Source organism: Anthonomus grandis, chromosome 12, assembly GCF_022605725.1.
Source record: "Anthonomus grandis grandis chromosome 12, icAntGran1.3, whole genome shotgun sequence".
In the NCBI taxonomy this organism is placed as follows: domain Eukaryota; kingdom Metazoa; phylum Arthropoda; class Insecta; order Coleoptera; family Curculionidae; genus Anthonomus; species Anthonomus grandis.
In genome coordinates this window covers 24,096,192-24,108,476 of record NC_065557.1, presented here as the reverse complement: position 1 = coordinate 24,108,476, position 12,285 = coordinate 24,096,192, and the positions used below count along the sequence as shown (strand labels likewise).

Here is a 12,285-nt window from a genome sequence, read left to right as displayed (position 1 = left end):
CCGAAGTGTTTCAGATCCGTCTACCACACTGTAATTATCACTGCTGCCAGAAGAAAAATCCAAATCGCTTTCAGGTGTATTTTCCTTTACTGAGCATGTAGGTAGGTCGTTTTGAAAATTTCTTGGCGTAGAGCTTAATGTGCCTAATTATAATGAAAATTTAAATTAAAAGGGAAATTTATTTCTTGAAAAAGATTTTACCTTCAACAACACTATTTACTATGGATGCAGGATCGTCATTGTAATTTTCATTTGTGGTTGCCACAGGTAAAACACAAACTTTTTGTGTGTCTGAGATTAACGAAGCGGGTTCTGAAAACGAGAAAAATATTAATAAAAACCACTATTTGATCACCATTATATTATTCTGCTCTTTAAAGAAAACAAAATCAAATAAACTTTAATCGAACATAACCTCAAACTCGTTTTCAGCAAATTAATTTAATTAAAATACTCTTACTTACCATTATTTTCCTGTGTTAGTTAGCTTAATTAGCTTCGTTAGCTTAATTAGCTTCGTTAGCGTTAGCATTCATTATCATCATTATCATTCATTAGCTTCAGCATTATCTAAACACAATTTCACTAAAAACTTGCCTCTGGAACTCATTTTAAAACAGACTAAACCATTAATTTTTTCCTGCACGTGAATGACTACCGAATATAAACAAACAATGCTTACATGAAATAATGACCAAGTCGTAATAGTCAATTTTCTCTTAAAGATATTAACATTTCTAGTTACATAGAAAAGTGAATAAGTCAACTTGATCAGTTTTTCTTGAAAATAATTTGGTTGTCATGACGTGTACATTTTAATGTTATGCGTGTGACATATCTAGTTTTTTAATTTAGACTTGGTCACTTTTCGCAGTATACCCACGACATATTATTATTTACTTTTAGAGTATGATAAAGTTCTTTCTTATTAAAGGATTTTCTTGTGTTTTGACATAAATTTGAAAAATCCTCTGATGGGTTTATTAGAGAACATACATCATTTCTAAATCAAAGCTTTTATTAATTAAAAATATTTCTTTCTTATCACTTATTTCTGATTCCTCTTTTTCTCAAAAAATATTTGTTTCCACACTTGTTTTCTCTAATAACATTCTTGCGAAATATCCAGATACATAAACATTAGAGCACGTTTCGAAACTTACTGTTTTATTTAAATAATTTGAAATTTTTAGATCAGACGAAATGGAGCTACTGAATAATAATGTTTAACATTTTTATGGGATTCAATATCTGAAAGAGTTTATTAAATATTCAAATAAAACAAGGACTGAATTAAGGGTCCAAATAAATCCGTTAAGGCAGTGAATATTATTTCTTTTTTTATTATTTTCATATACTTCAATTGAGCTAAAATATTTCAGACCAAATTTTAAGTTGAACTTAACGACGTGGGGTGTTGAGCAGATATGGGTCATCTATCAGGATTTGAATCAAATAAAGTTCTACTATTGAGAGAGTCAAATATGGTGTTAATGTTGTTTAAAAAGTTTGCAGTATTTTCGGCAGTATCACTGTCAATTGGATGCAAGTAGAATAATGTTTTTATTGCAGCTGCAAATGAATTTGAGAAAACCTGGGCAGCCAGTTTAACCCTAATTTTTTGCCAAGTATTTGGATTTATGTGGATATCTGTAATTTTCGGTAATGCTCTTGTGGTTTTGCTTTCTTTATCTAATAATTACGTTTTATCAACGTCTTGCCAAGATACAGAAACACCATTTATTTGAAATTCTAACTTTGGATTCATAAAATTATTTCTTAAGCTTTTTACCAAGTGAGGAACATCAAATAAGGTAAACACATTAGAATTGTTAATGGTAATAATGGGATTTCTTTCTGTGGCACCTAAAATTTTAAACGCACTCCTATTGTTGGTGCCCTGATCACAAACTAGAGCGATTGGGAAAAGTTGTAAATTTTGTATACCCCGAATAACATATGGTATTATTTGTGGCAGAATATTCTGTTTTATTGGCCCATTTAAAGTAAAATAGTAAAGCGTAACTTTCCAATTCTCAAACACGCTTCTAAGAAAAAAAACTAACGCGGAATTGGCAACCTCGTTTTTTCGCCCAGGAAATCCCAAATCCGTGTATCCTTCAATAAAATCATAATATTTATTATATTATAACTTAGGCTCTAAATAAATGTCATCAAAAAGGACTACATATGCTCGTTCTCTTCTAGACATGGTTTCGACCTTTATTTTCAATTTTTTTGTCAAGACATTTTCCAGACCAATTTTTAAATTTATAACTCGAAACCATGACTGAATCGTACGAACCGATGGCAAAAAAAAACAACAATTTTTCTCTTTAAAACTTGTAACATCCAGGCGACTTATAATAAAGAGAAAGTGCCAAATGTCGCTCATTGGTCGTCCAAACTTTTTTCCTCCGTGGAGATAACTGCATGTTAATTAGTGTTTTTACAGCTGTACTTTTTCCTTTAAGTAAATTTGCCAAAAAATTTTTAGACACTAGATTTGCTTTCTTTTTAAGGCGTAAATACTTATTTTTTGAGCTTTAAACTTTTTTTTTAATGAAGTTAACTTAACACTTAAAACTCTTGATTTTTTTTTAATATTAGATTTTGTGGAAGATGGGGTATCTGAATAATCTACAGTGAACTTTGGAACTGTCTGTGTGCTTTGAGGACTGGGACTGTAACGTACAAGTTTAACTTTTTCATGTTGGTCACCGACAATCTCATCTTCGTGAAGCCTCTTACGAGAATAAGTTTTTAATTGTTTATCTGAAATATAAAACAATTTATCCATCTTCTAAAACATTAAGGGTTCATTCAAAAAAGTTAGCTATACAGTGCTTTCATTTCAAAACGAACCATCCTTAATAACTTATCAAAAAAAAACTCCCTAAAAAAAAACACGTGAATTTAGATATACAGGAGGGCGTTTAATTTTATATTTGACAAAGTTCTGTCAATCACAAATATTCTCTTCAGTTTTCAGATAACTAGGAATAAATTTCTTAAATGAGAAAAAAGTTTATTAAGTTGTATCATTATATTACAACCAGCCAGTTAAAGCTAAATTTATTTTATATCACTAAACATAACAGGTGTAGAATTATTTTTGGACAATTGCTAAAGAATATTCAAATTCTTTAAAAACACTAAAGTTTCAAAGAAAATTTTAACTTCCTTTATTTAGAAACATATGGTTTATGGTTGATCATTCTCACATATGCTTACTCATTGACATATGCTTGATCTATTCGAAGACCAGAATAGATCAAGTGTTACCAATTTTACCAATTTTTAAAGAAAATATATCTCTTTAAAATTCAAGTAATTCATTTCTTATTTAGATTTTATTGCAAACAAAAGCAAATTTGGAAAAATTTACCAATTTTTTACTTACCATTTTTTGGACTATGCTGCAAAATATCAACTTGAATATGCGAGGTGCCAGGCAATACATTTGTATCAATTGTATCTACAAATAAAAACCTTCTAAAGACTTGTATTATACCATCTGGTAAATTTAGAGACAATTAAGTACAAGTGCTCAAAATTGACCAGTTCATTCAGTTTTTTGTTTATTAAATATTAGGATTATTATAAATATGTATAATAATATTACGATTTTTGAAACACCGTCAAAGGTTAAAGTATCTAACAGAAAATTGAAAAGTAATCACCCAAAAATAGTTTTCACTGTATTTTATTACTTGGATCTGTTATAAGTTACTTATTTTATTGGGTATTACGTCACTTATAGCAAAAATCAATTTAGAAAATACTATTAAAAATACATTATTTGTAATAATCAATATTTAACAACTGAAAAAGATTTTATTAAAGATATCTTAATACAAAATAATTATTTTAGTTTGTTATTTTAGTTTAATTACAGTTTGATAATCCACGTATAAAATTGAATCAACCAATTTTTACGACAAATCTTATTTTACTATTTATTCCAGATTTTTCTTATAAGATAAAAAGCATTGCTAAAAAATTTAACATAAGAATTATTTTTAAATCACAAAACACATTACGATATTTATTAAGAAAAACTCAACCTTTCAATTAAAATGAACTTAATAAAAATCTAATATATAAAATTCTTTGTACTTGTGGTAAATTTTACATAGGTGAAACCTGTAGACCATTACCAAAAAGAATTAATGAACATAAATCTTCAATAAAAAACAATACTTCTTATCTTATCTTACATAAAAAAACAATGATTTTCAAAAATCCAAAATTACACAACATGCATTCGACATTAACCATAGAATAAACTGGAATGCTTCTCAATTTTAGAAAAGGAATCAATTTCAAAATTACGTAAACTAAAGGAAAGTGCATTTATAATGTTAAATGAAGATAAATGCTTAGCTATTTGTTCGGTTGATTTTAATATTACATGGATTCCTTTGTTAAAAAGAGAGGTAGAACAGGGCATTCTCAAAACTAATTAATAATTTAAAATTGTATATGATATTCATATATTTTCTTTAATTAAATTACATTAAGATCACAATCCTTTGATTTTAAAAGAAGTAACATTTGAATTTTTTGTTATCTTTCAAAAAAGTTTGTCAAGCTATTAATCAACCGTGAAATTATACAGGGTGTCCCAAAAGTGATGGATCAAACTCAAACAGAGGATAGAGGGAGTCATGTTCAATCAAAATCACCCCCTATGTTGTTATGCAATTGTGAATAGTTTAAAAGTTATAGCCATTTTTATTTATTTTTTAAATTCAAGCACACTGTCAAATAAAAGCTTATAAAAAATTATACAGTGGATTAAACAATGCGTTTTTTTGTTTGTTTTTACCTAGAAGTGATGTACCTTTCTAATAAAAATATTTTTTTGAATATTACTTTTCGAAAGAGCTAAAAAAAAAACTTTGATGCCATTTTTTTCTCAAAAATATAAAAACATAAGAGTGACCCTGTAGCTTAAAAACTTCTACGTTTCATACCGATTCCAGCAAGGCATGACTTAAATACATTATTTCTTATTGGCTAATTAAATTTTGAGTTTTTCAAAAAAGAGGCAAAAAAGAATTTTTATGGCTAAATCAATATTTACCAATTTTTTAAAAATGAATAATTGTGTTTTGTTGGGTTGGTGGATTGCAATAAGGTACAAAAAATATTAGAAAATGGTTTATTGTTTTACATGATAGTTTTGCTATCATTTACAATAAGTGTTCAAAATGTCTGCCGCGAAATCTAATACATAACCTACATCGGCGTATAAAATTTCTCTCAATCATTCTGAATGAATAATAATCTAGTTACTGTAATTATTTGGTGGCGTAGCTCTTCCTGATTACGATTTTCCCTGGCATATACCAACTCCTTAAAGTACCCCCATAGAAAAAAATCAATTGGATTGAGGTCGGGGGAGCGCGGTGGCCAACGAATTGTATCTCCCCGTCCAATGCAACGACCAAGGTAGGCCTTATTTAAAAACTGTGTCATTTGAAGGCTGTAATGGGCGGGCGCTTCATCGTGCTGCAGCCACATTGATTGACGAATATTTAATGGAATATCCTGAAGTAAAACAGGTAAGTTTTCTTCCAAAAATCTCCTATAGATTTCACCATTTAATCTGGCTGGTAGTTCAAACGGCCCAATGAATGAACCGTTAAGAATGCCACTCCACATGTTCACACTACATTGATGTTGAAAGCGGTCATTTCTAACAATTCTGGGGTTAAAATATGCCCAGTGGTATAAATTGTGAATATTAAATATTCCCGCCCTCTGAAAACTAGATTCGTCTGACCATAAAATTTTGTTAAAAAATTGTGGATCCTGCCTATTACGATGAAGCATTTCTTTACAAAATTCCACCCTCTTGTCATAATCACCCGGTAATAGATCTTGAATCCGTTGTACATGATAGTGATGCAACTGGTTTCTTCGTAGAATGCGGTGTACTGTTGTTCTCGGAATACCAGACCGTCTTGATATGCGGCGAACATTAGTTGAAGGTTCCTCTAATGCCATTTCAATGATGTCATCTTCTGCCTCAGCATTTTCATCAGGTCTTCCTATTCTGCGAGGATTTCCAGGAATCTGCCCCTCCACATATGCGTTATGCACTCGTTGAAACACCCTGTAGTCAGGACATCGTTCACGATCAGGAAATCGTTCACGATATTCCCTTTCAGAACCGCTCGAGCGTTTCCATTACAAAATCCATAAACATAATGCATTTCTGCATACTCACGGACGGTATAAGGCATTATGTGTTCAGTTGTATAAATAATACAAAATTGTATGTACTTAGCCAGTACCTGGACAACACAACACTACCTATTTTAAATTATTTTTAAATTTTGTTCACGACAAAAAACACGACAAATCAACATTCTTCAAAATAACCGGAGATAAATTGGTCAGTATTAGAAGTCAACATACTTATGTATTTTTAAACATTTTTGAGACACTTTACTATCTTAATTTTATTATTTTTTCGTAAAATAATAAAGCAAAATATTGATTTAGCCATGGAACATTTATTTCTTAAAAAAATAAAAATTTAATTAGACAATAAGAAATTTTAATAATCTATTCAAGTTGTACTTTGCTGGAATCAGTATGATTTAAAGAAGTTTTTAAGGTTCAGGGTCACTCGCATGTCTTATATTTTCTTCGCAAAAAAATGGCATCAAAGTTAAGTACTTATTTTTAAAGTTGTAAAAAGTCCAAAAAAATTGTTTTTCTAGTGCTCTTAAAAAGTAATTAATGTTTAAGAAACATATTTTTGTTGGAGAGGCACATCATTTCTAGGTACAATAAAAAAAAAACAAATTGTTTAATCAACTGTATAATTTTTTTAAAAGCTTTTATTTGACAAAGGTGCTGGAATTAAAAAAATACACATATATGGCTATAACTTTTAACCTATTCACAATTGCATAACAACATAGGGGGTGATTTTGATTGTAAATGACTCCCTCTATCTCCTGTTTGAGTTTGATCCATCACTTTTGGGTCACCCTGTATAAAAAAGTATTTAAAGTAGTTATTAAAAGTATTTAAAAATATTGTCGAGTTGGGAAGGAGTTGTAAAGGAAGTATTAACGAGAAATTTAAAAGATGGGTATATTTTGTTCATATCTTTAATTTAATTTAACTTTATTTACCTTGATAACGATAGTAGATATAACTATTGAAACGTTTGTTCAAATTCGGTATTTTTATTTAAAAAGTAGAGCTTCTCGTTGTTTTTATCGTTTTTAATTTTAATATCCATAACAAAGTTAGGTAGGATATTGAAAAGAAAAAACGAGCTCAGAGATTAAAAGATTAAACCTCAGCTCCTAGGTACATAAAAAAAATCTATTGTACCTCAAGTAAATTATTGTATTTAAAACTTATTGAACTTAAATTAAATAAAGTATAACGAAAGATATCATTAAAGATTTACGTTCATATTTCTTTTAAATACGTGAATAAGTCTATTTTCTTCTTGATTTTTTCTATAAGTGACGTAATACCCAATAAAATAAGTAACTCATAACAGATCTAAGTAATAAAATACAGTGAAAACTATTTTTGCGTGATTACTTAATTGAAAATTAAGACTTTATCTCATTCATGGCACCCTATTTAAAATTAAAAATAAATTTTTTTCTATGATTATAATACAAAAAACTAGCAAATGGGGTATCATTGTCTTTTGAATATGATTTTCTATTGAAATACGTACTACCATACAAATGTCCCATATCAAATATGAAAATTCGTGTCACACAGAAAACAACTGACTGTTAAAATATGCTCTTATTAAAGATTACTTACCTTTCCAAAATTTGGGAACAGCCGTCTTATGCAGCATCGTTCGTCCGCCACTTACATAAATGTAGTCTTTATTAAAATGTTTTTCACAAATAAGTCTATTTTTCATTAAAACCTCATCCATAACATATACTTCCTGGTTTCCACAATTATTTATCCATTCAGCCAGTATTTCTGGCTTCTTTAAAGGGAACTTAAAAAAACTTGTAGTATTGTTTGTCCTTTTCTTCACGTTACTGCAGCCACGATAAACTCAAATATTCATTTTAAGTGACCACATACCTATTAACTATTAAGTTTTATTTAAAAAAAGCAAAATAAAGGAAATCAAAATTTAATAATTTAGGTGGGTGCGAAAACTCCTAAGCCTGTTCGTCCGCTCTCCACACAATGAAATGATACACGAGATTTTTAAACGAGACCGGGGCGCGCTTCTTGTTGCGCCATCTATCCGCCAGCCGCTTTTAGTGTCACGATTTTGCCCGTAAGGTTGCGCATCTTCCCATATTCTCAATCAACGTTAAAATGATGTATAACGCGATAAAATATCTATTACTCCCAAAAATTTTTGGGTACTATTCGCTGGTACGATCTAATCTTTTTTGTTCTTAAGAACTTATTAAGGGTGGTTCGTTTTGAAATGAAAGCACTGTATGGTTAGGAGTTAAGTATTTTTGACTTTTGGCCAGCTAACTTCACACCGCTCAATCCACATTCCACGTGCCTCTTGACAGTTTTGACACTTTTCAAACAACATAACCTTATCGTCCTTATTCCCGTCTGGGTAATGTTTTTTTTTAAATTTTGCTAATCACAGTATCGGATCACCAAACTTTTAAATCTGTAAATTTATTTATTTCGTGGTATTACTGGTATTTGTATTACCTGTAAGTATATTAATATAGAACGTTTACTTCTGTTTTAATGTAGTTTTTTTTTAAAGTTCTCCATACATATACCATACATATGATATACCACATATCACTAATGTTCTTCTATTTTTAGTTTATTCCTGAGAAAAAATGGGCAAATTTCGAAGTAAACTAAAAGGACAGACCAAAGGAAAACGCTGGGCCAAAGGACAGAGCTCTAGTTCAAATCCTGAAACCCATAAATACAGAGATCAGGCTAAAAGCAGGTTTTTCCAAGAAAACCTTGGAGGCCCATGCACACTCACCACTGATTCATTAAAAAAACATGATGCTTTACAATTTTTTAAATCGCCTAAATCTCAAAATGCTGAATTGTCTGAACAGAACTATGAAATGGAATTAGAGAGTGATTATGATCATGAATCACAGGGCTCATGGCAGTCAATGAAGTCTTTTGCATCTGAGTGGTCTGAGTGCAGCAACATGTCATTTGGTCACTTTATGAAAAGCTTTCATGCAGATAGTGCTCTTCACAAAGAAATGTTGGCAATTTTAGCAGCAATTGCTGAAGTTATTAAACAAAATGGAGGGAGGGAATCTTCCACAGAATATTATTGTGCTCTTTTAACCACTTTAGAGACAATCTACAATAGCAAGGAGAAAAATGAAGACCAAATCACTGCAGTACTTGCTCTATTAAATATGGGCATCAAGACTGTACCTGAAGAAGTGTTAAGGAAAAATTTTAGTGATGTATCCTTAAAAATGTTACAAATACTAAAAGATTTTGCTTCTGCAGAGAACAATGTTATTGTTAAGTCCACATTGGGTATTCTCACAGTAGCGCTTAGAGCCCAAGAATTAGCAATATGGACACATGACACTATTAAACAAATATTTGCTGCTATTTTAAACCCTTTCAGTATACATTCAAAACCTAAGTGGAGGAAGAGTGCTCAACATGCTGTTGCAGCCATTGTGAAGTCACCTTGCTTTGAGAAAAATCCAAATCATAACATTGCTGCTGATAAATGTGCTGAATTCTGTGAAGGAATCCTGGAAAATTGTATAGGTGGTAATTGGGATAAAGTTGTTACAAATTCAGTTCACTCAGGGCAAACTACTATACTACATACATTAGGATTGCTTAAGGAAACTATTCAAAACTTTTCCAAGATTCATATTAAGAAGTGTTGTGAAACCATACTTAGGTTGATGACACTTAACTATCCCATAGTCAACTCCTGTGGTTTACAAGTTTTGCATTCATTGTTTTCTGCCCAAACTTCAGTGGTTTCTGCAGATATTAATGCAAAATTAATCACAGCTTTATATGAATATCAGCCGAGTAATAGTGATGTACAACCTACTTTAGCTTGGTTACTTGTTATGCAAGAAGCTCATGTTCATTTGGCAGATGTAGATATTTCAATAACTGTCACTGTGTTACCCAAGTTTTTTACAAACATCACTCAAATGTGGTTAAGTGGGAAAGCTGAAGTTATGACTGGGGCAACTCACAGTTTGGAGGTTAGTATTATTACTATTTATATTTATATTTATTTATTTCTTTATTTATTTATTTCTTTATTTATTTATTTATTTAATAATAGGAAAACCCTATTAACAGATTACTTACAGAAGACTTGCAAAGTAAAATTCTGAAAATTCTTTTTAACCTTGACCCTTTTATGCCTACTAATAATCTTTACAAAACACTAAAAATAAACTCCATTAACCAAATTTTTGAGTTAAAGCAAACAAAATTGACTCATCAAATAAAAAAATAAAAACTTAGGTATAAAAACACGGTAGTGTTTTGTCATTTATTATTAAGCACAGTGTGGCTTAGATCTTAGAATTAGTATTTTGATTTTTAGACTCCTATTACTCTAAATTATTAATGTGTGCAAAGCTAGTAACTGATCAATGTCCAGCAACCAAAATCAAGAACACAGTATATGTTGGTTGCCAGCAACCAAATTATAGTCTGTGTTTCCTGTTATTTAATTAATATAATGCCTGTATCTCCTAAAATTTCCAAGGGATTTTAATAATTTTTGTCCAGATATTAACAATGAATACCCAAATCGACTAATGGTGGTCTCAAACCTCTACAAACCAAGGTTTCATTGTGAAAATGAATTAAAAAGTCAAATGTTAAAGAAATGAAAAAGGCTCTAACTTATATATCTTAACCGATTTTAAATGGTTGCAAACATCTACAAACGAAAGTTTTTTGGTAAAAAATGATTAAATTGTTACATGTACAAAAATATAAATGGCTATAACTTCCAAATCTCCCAAAGGATTCAACTGAAAATTTTTTATGTAATTTACAATAAATATCTAAACCAATTTCAGGTGGTTGCAAATCTCTACAAATGAAAGTTTTTTGGTAAAAAATTATTGAATTGTGAGATATTAAAAAATATAAATGGCTATAACTTCCAAAACTCCCAAAGGATTCAAATGAAACTTTTTTATTAATTATTAATAAATATCTAAACTGATTTCAGATGGTATCAAACCTCAATAAACTAAAGTTTTTTTGTAAAAAATGTTTGAATTGTTAGACATTTAAAAATATAAATGGCTATAACTCCCAAAGGATTTGGATAAAACTTTATTTAATATTCATAATAAACATTTTTTAATTGATCTGAGATTTAAGACGTTGCTCTCCATTTAAACTAATTAAATTGAGTTATGTTAACCAATCAAAAGACCATAATATTACAATTATTTATTTTTTTATATAACAAATAGAAAGAAAGTAATTTCTGGGTATAAATACAATATCCAAATCCAGCCAACAGTGCTAATAGCTCTAAGTCGTCGATACTACAGTCAGGTCCTATAAAAGAGGCCCAGGTCTCCCCTTCAGGTTGTCACTCTCTGAGATGATAGTCAATACTTTCCAGAAAGGTCCAACCAGAATTTACGTTATTACGACTGGCTGGATTATTACCAGGATGCCTAAAAAGTATATTCATTAATTTTATTTAAGGAGAACTTACATAGCCCTCATTAGCAACAGTGTGTGGTGCCAGTCAAGATCCTTTTAGAAATTTCACCCAGGAATTTGTGTATGTTGTTAGAAGCAGTTAAGTTTTTACCCACTGAACTGCCCAACAATACAATTCCTTGTGCTCTTTGGTGTATTTTTTTAAATTTTGTTTTATTACACGACGCACAAGGTCCTCCAGGACAGTGTGGGGTTTGGTAAAGCTACTACCCACTAAACAATTCAATAATTTTTCACCAAAAAATTTTCGTTTGTAGAGCTCAACCATCTAAAATTGGTTTAAATATTTATTATTACTTACACATAAAAGTTTCATTCGAATCCTTTGGGAGTTTTGGAAGTTATAGCTGTTTACATTTTTTGTACACCTAACAATTAAATATTTTTTTATCAAAAAACTTTCGTTTGTAGATATTTGCAACCATCTGCAATCAATTTAGATATTTATTGATTATATTGTGACTAATAATGTGAATTTGTTATTTAAGGTTCATTTAACACCCAAGATAAGTGATCATTGTATTCTGGCTGAACATCCTGCTCTGAAAATAAATGAAAACCGTGATGTGATTA

At 30.1% G+C, this 12,285-nt stretch overlaps 1 protein-coding gene and 1 long non-coding RNA gene across 2 annotated transcripts in view; one reads left to right on the top strand and one right to left on the bottom strand.

Moving 5' to 3' along the window:
* Positions 1–2,285: 2,285 nt before the first annotated feature.
* LOC126742669 (uncharacterized) lies at positions 2,286–3,685 on the bottom strand. Its single transcript, XR_007662646.1, has 3 exons — positions 3,626–3,685; positions 3,404–3,478; positions 2,286–2,775 (listed from the first exon to the last, which is right to left on the bottom strand). It is a non-coding gene; the product is annotated as an uncharacterized LOC126742669 (long non-coding RNA).
* Positions 3,686–8,537: 4,852 nt separating this feature from the next.
* LOC126742656 (RRP12-like protein) overlaps positions 8,538–12,285 on the top strand; it is a 31,374-nt gene continuing 27,626 nt past the window's right edge. The window contains exons 1-2 of the mRNA XM_050449392.1: positions 8,538–8,699; positions 8,818–10,214. Coding sequence (XP_050305349.1) covers positions 8,835–10,214 — 1,380 coding nt within the window. The 5' untranslated portion in view covers positions 8,538–8,699; positions 8,818–8,834. The remainder of the gene's footprint in view (positions 8,700–8,817; positions 10,215–12,285) is intronic.